This window comes from Scyliorhinus canicula, chromosome 16 (assembly GCF_902713615.1).
Source record: "Scyliorhinus canicula chromosome 16, sScyCan1.1, whole genome shotgun sequence".
Taxonomy (NCBI): Eukaryota; Metazoa; Chordata; class Chondrichthyes; order Carcharhiniformes; family Scyliorhinidae; genus Scyliorhinus; species Scyliorhinus canicula.
In genome coordinates, this window is record NC_052161.1 from 80275784 (window position 1) to 80291431 (window position 15648).

Sequence of the window (15648 nt, forward strand, 5' to 3'; positions counted from 1 at the left end):
CAGAATTCCTTTTATTCTCTACCTCTCAGCAGAATTTTAAACTGATGACTCTCGCAGCCTTATCAAATGACTCCCTATCTATTCCATCATAATTTTTAAAATCTCTATTGCCTTCCCTTGGCTGTCTTTGCCATTAACACATTTTACATATCGCCACATCACTGGCACGCATGAAATGTGTTTTTTTTAACTATGGTGCAAGAGTGAATAGCTATGCATTTCATTAGACAAGGGAGGGATCATAACTCTTTCAAAGATGGCTGAATTCCTTCCATTTGTCTGTGAAATTCTATGGTTGAAGACAATTTATTTTGTGATCTGATTCTCCCTTAAAGTAACTTTTAAAACAATTTAAATTCATAAAAGTGAATGAAATAACCCATACCCGTGCACCACTGCCGTGCATGATATCCTCTGGTGTAGGATAGATCTGGGTTTCCATCTCCACCTTCTGCTGTCGTTCATGAGACACTTTTACACGCAGAATTCGAAAGTTGGAGCCTCCCAAATCCAGAGCAAGAAAGTCGCCTTTCTCTGTGGTAAATATCAGAAGCAAGAGCTCTTTAGTTAGAGTAGCTATCTGCTGAACATTTTCAGATACATCGGTTATGAGTAAATGAAGGAGGAATATATTCAGTCTTGTAGTTTGGTTAAAAGAAAGGACACAATACCATAACTGAGCATGAGTCACTAAAGGTTAGTATGCAGGTACACGGATTGGCCGTGATAAATTGCCCTTAGTGTTCAAAAAGGTTAAGTGGGGGTTGTGGGGATAGGGTAGATACGTGGGCTTGAGTGGGTTGCTCTTTGTAAGGGCCGGTGCAGACTCAATGGGCCGAATGGCCTCCTTCTGCACTGTAAATTCTATGATAATCACATTGCAATATCACAAGTCAAATTGATAAATTGAGGAATGAAAGTGAAGGGCATTCTTGTTAACCTGCTGCTTTCCTCAGTTACCACAACCTTCAAGAGATAAATTGGCTTTTTTCCAAAAAAATAACCTTGTTCAAAAGTGGAAGGTCAAAACACTGCAGCAAACCTTGATCAGCACACATTGCCCATAAAGGTAATTGTGCAAATGATGAGGGTTCCTGTTATTGATTTGACAGCCACTTCAAGAAGCTATGATAGCAGTCATTTAATTCTCATCAGTTGTCTATGAATAAAGGAAAGCAAACAGTGAGCTAGTTGTCCTCTGCTGAACGCGAACACTTTCATTCAAATCTCTTTCATAGGAGTAACAAAGTGCTGAGTCAGCAATTTTAAAGTATTTTCCATTTACATCTAGCTATGTCTAAGCTGCCAGAATTTAACTTTAAACAAAAAATTAGATTTATTAAAATCACTCTCTCACACCCGGCACATAAGAAGGAACTGAGCAGTGTGAATTTTGAGAGCATAAGCTAAATGAGGGAACATAGTGGTGCCAGGAACACAGGGGTGATCTTTAAGCATTGAGCGTGTGCCTCTCCATTGAAAATGTCAGCAATTATTTACTACATATTTAAAAACTAAAAAGACGCCATGTTCATCCTTGTGACACCTTGGACTGGATTCTCCGGCCTATCAGCCACGGGTTTCTCAGTAGTGCGCCAATCGCTGGTGGTGCGATTCTATCCTCACGCAGCTTGTCAATGGGATTTCCCTTTGAAACAGTCCCATGTTGCCACTGCCAGAGGGAAAAGTGAACCGACGACCGGAGAATTCCAGCCCTGGTTTGAGGTCCAACTGGAAGAAAATTATATGCAATTCATCTTTCCACAAGGTTAAAGTGGAAGATGTGTCCTGGTTTTCCATCAAGGTAATGGCCCATCCATCATGGTAATGCTCCGTAACTTCCTCAGAGTGGCGATCTCCATTGGATTGCCACTCTGGATGAATTTACCCTCGCTGTAATTCCAAAGCACCGATGCTAGATTCTCCGATTTTGAGGCAATGGCCCCACACCAGCCTGGGAACGGTGGCGTTTTACGACAGAAAAAATGGCGTAAAACAGCCACCGATCCTCCATTTGGTTGGGGGCTAGCATCAAGACAATGTAGAGCACCCAGCTCTAGCTGCTAATACGGCCTGGAGAACTGCCGGGTCCGTGGCCGCGCAAGCGCACAGAGGTGGCCTGCAGCGGCTGCGCGGACACGGCCTGCGAAATAGTGCCCCCCTTTGGCCTGCTCGCGCGCCCCGGAACACTCGCCAAGAGTGACCCCAGTCCCTGGCAAAGTCCCCTCTGCCCGCGGATCGGCCCTCCCCTGACTGTGGCGGCGCTGGACTGAGTCCGCAGCCACCACGCCAAGATCCCGATGAATGAGAGCACACGCGACCGACGCCATTGGAACTCGGCCGGTCGGGGACGGAGCATCGGGGAGTGGACCTCAGGCAATGTGCAACACTACGAGTATGCTGCTTTGGAGGGGGAAGAGCATCATGAAAGCAGCGCCGCCCCCGTGTCGGTCGTGAATAGGGATTCACCGGCCAATCGGCGAACTCTATTTTGGTGTCAGTGACTGAAGAATCCCACCCCCTGTCTCGCCCAACGTTCCTCACTCAGGCATTGAAGCTGCATCGGCGTGGAGTAACTGGGGTGCAGGGAAGAAAGGAACTAGTTGCCGTAAAGGGAACATTTAATAATTTATTGTCACAAGTAGGCGTACATTAACACTGCAATGAAGTTACTCTAAAAATCCCCGAGTCACCACACTCCGGCGTCTGTTCAGGTACACAGAGGGAGAACTCAGAGTGTCCAAATGACCTAACAGCACATCTTTCTGGACCTGTGGGAGGAAACCGGAGCACCCAGAGGAAACCCATGCAGACACAGGAAGAACGTGCAGACTCCACACAGACAGTGACCCAAGCCCAGAATCGAACCTAGAACCCTTGAGCTGTGAAGCAACAGTGATAACCACTGTGCTACTGTGCAAAGGAACTATTTAAAGGGAGCAGGTAAATTTCAGAGGTAAGGGTTTGTAGTAACCCACGGGAGGCAGGAGTTCCGTCACCACACCAATATTTATTTACAATAACGATATTACAGGAGCAGCTACAAACAGTGCTGCTAGCAGTCCAGTCAACTTAAGACTGGCTCACAAAGCCTACACAGGTGCTTATATGGGCCCCCTCAATGAGCTATCATTGAGGGAGCTCATACTCCAATTGGCCAACCAATAAAGCCAGTTCATTACACCCCTCCCCCCAAGGTCCGAGGAATTCCTGCCAGCTGGCATTCCTCTGAGCTTCTTCCTGCTCCTCATGTCTGGGTCTGTCACCTCTGTGTCGTCCGCAGGGTCGTTCTCCGAAGTGGGCGGGGTGTACCTTATAGGTGCCTGTCTTTTCCTTGACGACCTCCTTGGAAGTTGTTCTTCCTCCTCCTTGGGGAGAGGTGTTGCGGCGGCCTCGTCGAATGTGCCCATCTCCGACTCTGACGACTGGATGACGGGGTCTGGAGAAATTGCTCAGGGCTGGGGTGTGGGTATCCTTTCTGTCTGGGCCATCCCAGCTTGAGGCGGTCCTGCTTCGCCTGCCTCCAGGTGTGGTTCCGCTACCCTTTTTTGGTCTAGGTGTTTCTTCAGCACCTTACCTCCTATCGAAACCTCATAGGATATGGGCCCTGTTTGGGACTCTACCGTGCCTTTGACCCACGTTGGTCCATCCCATCCTTGTCGCCACTGTAGTAATGCACGGGAGGCAGGAGTTCCGTCACCACACCAATATTTATTTACAATAACGATATTACAGGAGCATCTACAAACAGTGCTGCTAGCAGTCTAGTCAACTTAAGACTGGTTCACAAAGCCTACACAGGTGCTTACATGGGCCCCTTCAATGAGCTATCATTGAGGGAGCTCATACTCCAATTGGCCAACCAATAAAGCCAATTGGAGTTACAGGGTTCAAATAGAGGGAGGGGAGACCGGTGGCGGGGCACACCAGACAGGTCATGCGGGCGGGAGGAGCGGACAAGAGGAGATTTTTCTCCATATGACTCTCTCAGAGTAACTATCAGGGTGAAACTGGCAGAACTATCCGAAATTAGCGATTTAAATCGCTTCTTCCGATGGTTCCACAATTATCCAGAGGAAATTAGCACTTCCGGGCAATTACCAGGTAAACCCTTACATGGGAAATTCCTCGAGGATTCCGCAACGCATCATTGGGGTACCCCCTGAATGCAACATTGGGGCCATGTCCATGAAAGGCAGGTGAGGGGGGGGGGGGGGGGGGGGGGGGGGGGGTTGAAGAGTTGGGGGGGTGCATGGCAGGTAATTAGGGGCATCTGGGAGGTTGGGGAGGGTGAAGGGCGGGTGTCCTGGAAGGGGTGGGTCTGTAAGGGGACTCTGGGAGGGCCTATTGGAGACTACATAGTGGGGTGTCCCCTGTCCTCATTTTGGGGGCGGGGGGGATGGGGGTAGTGCCCATATGTTCAGCTACCTGGTGCTGAAAAAACTCCAAGGTATGGGCTAAACAGGTAAGAAATTCCCCAGGGCCCAAAATAGTGACTCAGGACGCAATTCTCCAGACAAATCTCTCAGTGTGGTAACAAGCGGGTCTCTGCCTCCACCACCCTTTCAAGCAGCGGGTTCCACACTCCCACCACCACCCTCAAGGTAAAAAGGTTTTTCCTCAAAACCTCCTGCCTCTTACTTTAAAACTATGCCCCTTGGTCATTGATCCCTCCACTAAGGAGAAAAACCTATTCCTGACCACTCTATCTATGCCCATCATAATCTTATACATCTCAATCATGTCCCTCAGTCTTCTCTGCTCCAAGGAAAACAATCTAAGTCTATCCAATCTCTCTTCATAACCAACACACTCCAGCCAATTTTAGTTCAAATTTGCCAAATTTCCTTGCATCCCATGGGCTTCCATATGGGACCTTATCAACAGCATGATTGTGTGTGGTCAGCTGCTGAAGACCAATTGCTCTTGGGGGGTCTGTGGGGGGGCATGCTGGTGAAGTGGGCAGGTCTTGTATTGTGCGGGGGGGAGGCTGGCCCTCCGATGTTACCCCCTTGGCCCACCGCAAAGTCAACAGCATCAGGTACATACTTATCAGGATCTGCACCAATCCTCGCCCACATGATTCCCGGAGAATCATGAGGGCCCGAAGAATATGGTGCCCAGCCCGTTAATAGGATGCAAATTGGTCTTAATGACCCATTTTAATCCTCTCCCTGGCATGGGGCACGAACCTCAACCCCGACACCAGAAGGGGAATAAGAGTATCAGAAATGGGTACTGATCCCGTTTTTTCTCAGCCACTGAATTCTCCGCCGCAAAGGGAACCCTGCTACCCAGCGACACCTGGTGGAGAATCCAACCCGATGTGTCATTGTGAGAGGGATAAATATTGATGGAATACTGGGGAGAACTTCCCTATTCTTCTTCAAAATAGCTATTAGCCTTTCACACCCACTTGAGGGGGTTTGCTTTCCTGATCATAGATTATCATAGAATAGAATATGATAGTCACATAATAACAATAATAATCGCTTATTGTCACAAGTAGGTTTCAATGATGTTACTGTGAAAAGCCCCGAGTCGCCACATTCCAGCACCTGTTCGAGGAGGCCGGTAGAGGAATTGGACCCGCGCTGCTGGCCTTGTTCTGCTTTACAAGCCAGCTGTTTAGTCCATTGTGCTAAACCAGCCCCTCCATGATAAGACATTCATGGAGCAGATGACTCATCACAGAAATCAATCTCTATCAATTATTCTACTAAACACGCAGACATGAGATGAACACAATATCCCACTGTTGGAGAGTTTTAGGAACCATAGGTCCAAAGTTATCTGTTTCTCCCAAGCGTGTCTTAAATTACTCTCATACCGTATACCAAAGTGTTTTCTTCTGAAAGAAACCACTATTTTCACTGTCTCTTTCCATTGTCTCTTTCCATTGTCTCCCACGGAAGCCTTTCCACATTGATTTCACTTACGACAGTACCATGGAATCGTAGAATTCCTACATTGCAGAACCAGGCCATTCGGCCCATCAAGTTTGCACCGACCTCTGAAAGAGCAGCCTACCCAGGCCCACTCCCCTGCCCTATCCTTGTAACCCCACCTAAGCTTTGGTCACTAAGGGGCAATTTAGCATGACCAATTCACCTAACCTGCACAATCTTTGGATTATGGGAGGAAACTGGAGCACCCGGAAGCCCACACGGACATGGGGAGAACTTGCAAGCTCCACACAGACAGTCGGAATCGAATCTGGGTCCCTGGAGCTGTGAGGCTCGGAAAGATGAAATAGCATGTCATAGTTGGAATCCTAACAGCAATTGTATCACCTCACAAACTTCTTGGTTCCAGTGAGAACATGCACAAACTACATCATCGCTACTCATAATCCAACCTTTCAATCATCTGACTACTCCCTTTTGTATCATAAGAACATAAGAACTAGGAGGAGTAGGTCATCTGGCCCCTCGAGCCTGCTCCGCCATTCAATGAGATCATGGCCGATCTTTTGTGGACTCAACTCCACTTTCCGGCCCGAACACCATAACCCTTAATCCCTTTATTCTTCAAAAAACTATCTGTCTTTACCTTAAACACATTTAATGAAGGAGCCTCAACTGCTTCACTGTGCGAGGAATTCCACAGATTCACAACCCTTTGGGTGAACAAGTTCCTCCTAAACTCAGTCCTAAATCTATTTCCCCTTATTTTGAGGCTATGTCCCCTAGTTCTGCTTTCACCCGCCAGTGGAAACAACCTGCCCGCATCTATCCTATTTATTCCCTTCATAATTATAAATGTTTCTATAAGATCCCCCCCTCATCCTTCTAAATTCCAACGAGTACAGTCCCAGTCTACTCAACCTGTAAACCAACTTTCTGTGACTCATGCACGAGCACACCCAGGTCTCTCTGCCCAGCGGCATGCTTTAATATGTTATTGTTTAAATAATAACCCGGAAGAAACCCATGCAGACATGGGGAGAATGTGCAGACTCTGCACAGTCACCTGAGGCCGGAATTGAACCCGGATCCCTGGTGCTGTGAGGCAACGGTGCTAACCACTGTGCTACCGTACCACATCCCTTCAATCCAAGAAGCTTCCTTTCAATCATATCCTTCGCATTTTGCCTCCTATATTCTCTTGATGTGCTTTTATCATCTTTCCCATATATTTCTTACAAGGGACATTATCAAATGATTTTCAAAATATTTGCAAACCATCTTGACCATACTTCCTTTATTTTTACTCTTTTTTTTGAAGTTTTCTATAAGGGTTCAAACAACCAAAGGTGAAGTGAGAATTATAGCCAGGAAGTTATGATCAGGAGAGTTACTGCCTGAAAGTATGATGGTAACAAATTTTGAAATAATTTTCAAAAAGGGAATTGGATACTTTAAGGGGAGTAATTTGCAGCAAAGAGCCAGGGAGTGGGACAAATTGGATAGTCCTCTGCTGCATCAGCCTTTGATTCTAATCGTTGAATTACATTGTATCTTTTTGAAATCCATGCTGACTGGTCACTGATTAACTTACTTCTAACCTTCATATGGTGGAAATGGGTGAACAAAATCATTAGCTATCACAGCTATCTTTGACTTGTTTGCCCAAGCAAGACAGGGATGTCATTAGCAGGCTAATGAGTTAAACATAACTTACTATCTACAGAATAGAGGTAGACAAGCAACATCAGTCAACCTGAGCAAAATGGTCCACTGAACAGTTCAATACCCTGTCAACCTGCCGTACCATTCGGACAGTATCTGGCTCCAGGAATTTGGTATTTCTGTTCTCCATATGTCTGACATTGTTAACAGTAAGAACATAAGAACTAGGAGCAGGAGTAGGCCATTTGGCCCCTCGAGCCTGCTCCACTATTCAATGAGATCATGGCTGATCTTTTGTGAGCTCAGCTCCACTTTCCGGCCCGAACACCATAACCCTTAATCCCTTTATTCTTCAAAAAACTATCTTTATCTTAATGACATTTAATGAAGGAGCCTCAACTGCTTCACTGGGCGAGGAATTCCATAGATTCACAACCCTTTGGGTGAAGAAGTTCCTCCAAAGCTCAGTCCCAAATCTACTTCCACTTATTTTGAGGCTATGTCCCCTAGTTCTGCTTTCACCCGCCAGTGGAAACAACCTGCCCGCATCTATCTTATCTATTCCCTTCATAATTTTAAATGTTTCTATAAGATCCCCCCTCATCCTTCTAAATTCCAACGAGTACAGTCCCAGTCTACTCAACCTCTCCTCATAATCCAACCCTTCAGGTCTGGGATTAACCTAGCGAATCTCCTCTACACACCCTCCAGTGCCAGTACGTCCTTTCTCAAGTAAGGAGACCAAAACTGAACACAATACTCCAGGTGTGGCCTCACTAACACCTTATACAATTGCAACATAACCTCCCTAGTCTTAAACTCCATTCCTCTAGCAAAGAAGGACAAAATTCCATTTGCCTTCTTAATCACCTGTTGCACCTGTAAACCAACCTTCTGTGACTCATGCACTAGCACACCCAGGTCTCTCTGCACAGCGGCATGCTTTAATATTTTATCGTTTAAATAATAATTCCGTTTGCTGTTATTCCTACCAAAATGGATAACCTCACATTTGTCAACATTGTATTCCATCTGCCAGACCCTAGCCCATTCACTTAACCTATCCAAATCCCTCTGCAGACTTCCGGTATCCTCTGCACTTTTTGCTTTACCACTCATCTTAGTGTCGTCTGCAAACTTGGACACATTGCACTTGGTCCCCAACTCCAATCATCTATGTAAATTGTGACAAATTGTGGGCCCAACACTGATCCCTGAGGGACACTACTAGCTACTGATTGCCAACCAGAGAAACACCCAAAGATGGCATTGTCTTTAAAATGGAAATATACTAGGTTATTTAGCCTGGGGCGTGGTCCAATGTCCGAAAAACAGCTCGCCATGGGGCAGAGACCCTGCTCCCGGGATCTACCTGGTTCGCAACGTTTTGCGAGATCCAACGTGATCTCCTGAGACATTGCAATGCAAATCCTGTCCATTGTCGACGAGATCATTTTTGGCAAATCTGTCTATTAGAGCTAGACAGCTAATCTCACTTTAATATGCAGATTCCTGAGCTACCAGTAGCGCGGGATCTATCCCCTTCACCTTGGAGACTTCAGGCGACACTGTTCTGTACTGGTCCCCACAAACGGGGACCAGATTAAAACAGCACTCTTAGAGGTCTCCCAAGGATTGGAGGCCACCAGCTGCATGTCCTTAGGGCAGGGTAGTGCCCTGACACTACTGATGCCACCACCTGGGCACCCTGACAGTGCCAGCCTGGCAGTGCCACTTTGGTGCCAGTCTATGTGCAGCTGCGGCCGCGTTACCCGCTGAGACCCCTTATACCGCGAGCACCGGGAAACACGTGGCTCAACATGCTCGTTATTGGACTGTGTTCCCAATTAGTTGAATCAAGTCCAAGGGTCTAATTGATGAAGCAAAACCACACCTAAACAATGTCTGTATAGGTGTTGCAACTGAATGATACACATCCACTAATGATGTCGATTCTGCAATGCTCTGAACATCTGCTGAAGATGCCTATCAGGATGTCGGCTGCATTTTGAATGCATTCTGTTCTTATTTGGCAAGAGACAGAATGGCAAGTAGCCTCCCAAAGCTGGAGGGCTAATCAGAGACTTCCAGCATGAGAGTAGCAGCAAGCTGCAGTAAACAGCAAATAACTGAGAAGAGGCTTCAACATGGAGGTGAAGTCTCACCAACCTCATTCAATCTACAAATAAAAAAACAGATTCAGCAGCCAGGTTGCCGTTATGGGAGCAGGAATCCCTGTACGGGGTAGGGAGGGATGGCCTGTAGGGCTACAGCCCTGCTTAATAACAATAATAATATTATTGGCCTGGCCTGCCACTGGGTGCCCAACTCCAGGCAATTAAACTACTCCAACAATGAAGGTTGTGTGTAAATCTCAGTCTGCCTTCTTTAAATGTGGTTAATAAGATCCTTAATGAGTGGAATTGGTTTCCCCGCCTCTTGAAGATGATGAGCCAGCTGACCCAGAATATGCCTTTGCAAAAACATACAGCGCTGGGAAGGTCAGGAATCTGGCATGCTGTCCGCTGCTGGTATTTTCAGATTCCATCCTCCTCCTTTCACACATTCAGCAAGGCCCAAACATTCAGCTCAGTGAGTCAGACCCAATGTTGGAAACAAATTCTGACAATTCACCTTCAGTCCTTGCACATTTATCTCAAACTTACAATTGCAGCAGATTGAACAGGTAACTATTCCGAATAATACACAATACAATTTCTTATTCTTCTGATTGCAGGATTGTCCTGATCTATTAACTTACTCATATATTGGATGTACTTTCGAACTAAGAGGAAGAACAGGCCTTTGAGGCACTCAAGCCTGTTTAACTATTCAATTACATCATAGTTAATATGGGCAGCACGGTAGCACAAGCGGCTAGCACTGTGGCTTCATAGCGCCAAGGCCCCAGGTTCGATGCCCCTCTGGGTCACTATCTGTGCAGAGTCTGCACGTTCTCCCCATGTCTGCTTGGGTTTCCTCCGAGTGCTCCAGTTTCCTCCCACAGTCCAAAGACGTGCAGGTTGATTGGCCATGATAAATTGTCCTTAGTGACCAAAAAGGTTAGGAGGGATTATTAGGTTACGGGGATAGGGGGGAAATGAGGGCTTAAGTGGGTCGGTGCAGACTCGATGTCTCCAGCACCAGAGATTCGGCAGGGGCGGGAATGGGCGCCACGCCGGTCAGCGGCCCTCACCCTGGCGATTCTCTGGCCCGCGACGGGCCGAAGTCCCGCTGCTGTCATGCCGGTCCTGCCGGCGGGAATCAGAACACCGCCCTTACCAGCGGGGCTGGCAGTGCGGCGGGCTCTGGGGTCCTGGGGGAGGCGCAGGGCGATCTGGCCCCGGGGGGGTGTCCCCACGGTGGCCTGGCCCGCAATCGGGGCCCACCGATCGGCGGGCGGGCCTGTGCCGTGTGGGCACTCTTTTCCTTCCACGTTGGCCATAGCATTCACGATGGCAGATGCAGAAGTGACCTCCCTCCCCTGTGCATGCGCGGGGATGACGTCAGCAGCCGCTGACGCTCCGGCGCATGCGCGGACTTCCGGCGGCCGGCGATGTCCTTTCGGCCCTGGCTGGTGTGGCGCCAAAGGCCTTTCCCACCAGCCGGTGGGACACCAATCACTCCGGCGCGGGCCTAGCCCCTCAAGGTTAGGGCTTGGCCCCGAAAGGTGCGGGGAAGTCCGCACCTTTGGGGCACGCCACTCCATCCCGCCGGGACCCCCCCGCCCTGTCGGGTAGGGGAGAATCCCCGCCCTCGTCTTTTTTCAAATTGGCAGGCAGTGACTAGTGGGGTATGGCAGGGATCAGTGCGAGGACCCCAGCTATTCACAATGTATATTAATGATTTAGATGAGGGAACTAAATATAATATCGCCAAATTTGTAGGTGACAAGTTGGGTGGGAGGGTAAGCTGTGATAAGGATGCAGAGGTCTTTCAGTGTGATTTGATAAGTTGAGTGAGTAGGCAAATGCAATATAATTGGAGGACTGTAGGTGCAATATAATTGTTGAAATGTGAGGTTATCCACTTTTATCCTAAATTAGGAGTGGGCAACGTGCAAAGGGACCTGGTGCTCTTGTACACCAATCACTGAAGGTAAGCATGCAGTGCAGCAGGCGGTAAAAAAAGGCAAAAGGCCTTCATAGTGACAAGATTCGAGGGCAGCAGCCTTGATTGACGCCACACCTGGAGTATTGTCTGCAGTTTTGTCTTTTTATCCGAGGAAAGATATTCTTGCTCTGGTGGTTGTGCAGAGAAGGTTTACCAGACTATTTTCTGTGTTTCAATGAAGGAAAAATTAAGAGTAAGAACAGAAGAGCAAGAAGAAAATTTGCAGAGGTAGATAACACTGAGAGATGGATTAAGAGAGGCTTCAAAAACCCAGAGAAGAAGCAAGGCGGTGACCAATGGCTCTGTTAATATTACAGTGACAGCAAACATAATGAATTAATTGACCTTAACACTGATGGCAGATGGGATGATACAATTGGCTTTCAGCTGGCCTTATTTTGGGGAGCAGGGACTGACATCAACCTTCACTCTGGCTCCTGTGCTTGCATTATCCACTTATCTCTATTCCTGATAACAAATGTATGTAACCTGATATTGAGTGAGGGCAGAATTGAGAATAATTTATCCTTTCATGAGCAGTGCCAGCATTTGCTGCCCATCCTTAACTGCCTCAGAACTGAGTTGGCTTGCTCGGCCATTTCAGAGGGCAGTTACAACATTACAACAATGTGTTTGATGCTTCACAGCCCCTCTGAATATCCATCTAAATTATGTGCGAAAGTTTCTCCACTGGAATTTGAACCCACAACCTAGATGGCGGAAGTGCTACCACCCAGCCAAGGTTCGCACCTAGGTTGCGTACTTGTAACAAAATTACAATCAAATTGCCAATCTGCAAAAGGTGAAATTGGAATCACCCACAAATGAGGGAAACAAGATTTTGTCAATACGCTCCTGTTCTAGCACTTTTGCCTCGCAACTAGATTCAATGGGAGAAATTCTCCCATCGGGAGACTAAGTCCCGACGCCGGAAAATCGGAGTGTTTCACTGTGGCGTCGGAGGCCACTCCCCGCCCCTTATTCTCCCACACCCCGGGGGCTAGGAGCGGCGCCGCGTCATTTACGCGTGCCAGGCCTTGGCGCCGCATAAAAGCGGCGCCGCGTAAATTATGCAGCACCAAAATGACGTCACCTGCACATGCGCGGTTGCCGTCCCGCAAGAAATGTCGGATGGATCTTGCGGGCTGGCGGAGGAAAGGAGGTCCTCCTTCAGAGAGGCCGGCCCGCAAAACGATGGGCACCGATCGCGGGCCAGATCCCTTTTGAGGCCCCCCCCCGGTGCAGGATCCCCCCCCCCCCCCCCCCCCCCAGCATTCCCGCGCCGTTCCAGCCGGCAGCGACCAGGTGTGTACGGCGCCGGTGGGAACGTGTCGTGTTGGGCAGGCCGCTCAGCCGGAGAATCGCCGCTCGTCCATTACAAACGGTGAGTGGCGATTCTCCGAGCGGCCAGCCGTGATTCTCGCCACGCCGGTTTGAGGGGGGGGTGGGAGAATCGTGTGCGGGTGCCGGGGCGGCATGGCGGGACTCGCTCGGAGCCCCAGCGATTCTCTCACCCGGTGTGGGGGTGGGGGGGGGGGGGGGGAGAATTCCATCCAATGTTTTGCATCAGGTTACAAACCCATGTCCGGAATTTAGGTCAATTCTCTCACCCTGTGTCATGAAGGAGGCTGTACCAATTCTGGGCTACACAGCAAGCACTGACAGTTCGGTCTAAGTTCCACAAATGCTTCAGTTACATTATGTTAATCTCAACAAAACACCAAGCATCAGTTTGACCATCCCCTTTGTTACACCAGCCAATCTCGTACTTTCTCCGACACTGGTATATTTGGAATGTAATGAGAATTTGTATTAGTTCCTGCTGGGTATTAAGTTGAGAAAGCTGCCTTCAGTCTTTGTGCAATGCAGAAACATACTTAGAAAAGCTAGAAAACTTAGAAATACTTAGGAAGCCATTCGGCCCTTCGAGCCTGCTCTGTCATTCATTATGATCATGGCTGACCATCAAGTTCAATACACTGATCCCACCTTCCCTCCATACCCCTTGATCCCTTTAGCCCCAGGGGCCAAATCTAATTCCTTCTTGAAATTACACAACGTTTTGGCCTCAACTACTTTCTGTGGTAGAGAATTCCACAGATTCACCACTCTCTGGGTGAAGAAATTTCTCCTCACCTCAGTTCTAAAATCCTCAAACTATCTCTCCTCGTTCTGGATTCACCCACCATCGGGAACATTCTTTCTGAATCTACCCTATCTAATCCTAGTAGAATTTACAAGTTTCTATGAGATCTCCCTTAACTCTTCTAAAGTTTAATTAATATAATCCTAATTGATTTAATCTCTCCATCCCAAGAATTAATCTGGTAAAATCTTGCTGCACTCCCTCCATAGCAAGAACATCCTTCCTCAGATAAGGACACCAAAACTGCACACCATACTATAGGTGTAGCCTGACCTTTGCACAATACAATTTCAGGAAAACATCTCTGATCCTAAACTCAAATCCTCTCACTATGAAGGCCAACATAACATTTGCCTTCCTTTCTGCCTGCTGTACCTGCGCGCTTACTTTCAGTGACTGATACACGAGGGCACCAAGATCTCGCTGAGTATCCACCTCTCTCAATTTACACCCATTCAAATACTAATCTGCTTTCCTATTTTTGCTACCAAAGTGGATAACCTCACACTTATCCACGTTATACTGCAACTGCCCACTCACTCAGCCTGCCCAAATCCCGCTGAAGCATATTCACGTCCTCCTCATAGTTCACCCTCTCACCCAACTTTGTATCATCTGCAAATTTGGAAATGCTACATTTAATTCCCTCGTCCAAATCATTAATATATCATGTGAACAGTAGGGGTCCTAGCACAGATCCCCATGGTACCCCACCAATCACTGCCTGCCAATCAGAAAAGACCCATTTATTCCAACTTTTTGCTTCCTATCTAACCAGCTTTCTATCCATCTCAAAGCACTACCTGTAATCACATGCGCTTTAACTTTACATAGTAATCTGCTATGAGACCTTGTCGAAAGCCTTCTGAAAGTTTAAATAAATCACATCCACCAGGTCTCCCCAGTTACATCTCCCAGTAGATTTCTCAAGTATGATTTCCCTTTCGTAATTCCATGCTGATTATACCACTGCTTTCCAAATGCTGTGCTATGAAATCATCAATAATGGACTTGAGTAACTTCCCTACTACCGACATTACGCTAACTGGTCTATCGTTTCCGTTTTTCTCTCTACCTCCATTTTTGAATAGTGGGTTTACATTATCTGTAGGAACCATTCCAGAATCCAAAGAAGTTTGGAAAATAACCGCCAATGGATCTACTATTTTTTGGGCTACTTCCTTAAGTACTCTGGGGTGAAAAACACCAAGAACTGGAGATTTATCCACCTTCAATCCCATTAATTTCCTTAAAAACATTTCTCGACTAATACTAATTTCCTTCAGCTCCTCGCTAAAACTTGTGTTTCTCAGAACTCCCGGTACATTATTCAAGTCATCCTTTGTGAAGGCAGAAGCAAAGTACAAATTTAGTTCCTCAGCCATTTATTTGTTCTCCGTGTCTGCGTGGGTTTCTTCCGGGTGCTCCGGTTTCCTCCCAAAGTCTAAAGACGTGCAGGTTTGGTGGACTGGCCATGCTAAATTGCCTTTAGTGTCCAAAGAAGGTTAGGAGGGGTTATTCGGTTACGGGGATAGGATGGAAATGAGGCCGGCGGGAACTTGGCCGGTCGACCTCAGAATATCGCCACGGGGGCCTCTTTCAACGGCCCCCAACTGGCGTTGTGTCGACCGCGCACACGCGGCTGCCGCCAATCCTCCAATCGCCGGAGAATCGCGTCCCGGCATTGGACCTGAGCGCGGGTCTGAGGCCCCATTCTCTGCCCCCGTGCCGAGCACCATTTCGCCGTGGAGGCTCGGTGAATCCCGGTCCATGTGTCACACACCATCCCCATGAGGACATTCATTGCTTTTTTTCCAC

The 15648-nt window shown here is 47.7% G+C and overlaps 1 protein-coding gene across 1 annotated transcript in view; it reads right to left on the bottom strand.

Moving 5' to 3' along the window:
* Positions 1-15648, bottom strand: part of hk1 (hexokinase 1) — a 143306-nt gene that overhangs the window by 119281 nt on the left and 8377 nt on the right. The window contains exon 3 of the mRNA XM_038821407.1: positions 386-534. Within this exon, the coding sequence (XP_038677335.1) occupies positions 386-534 (149 nt within the window). The remainder of the gene's footprint in view (positions 1-385; positions 535-15648) is intronic.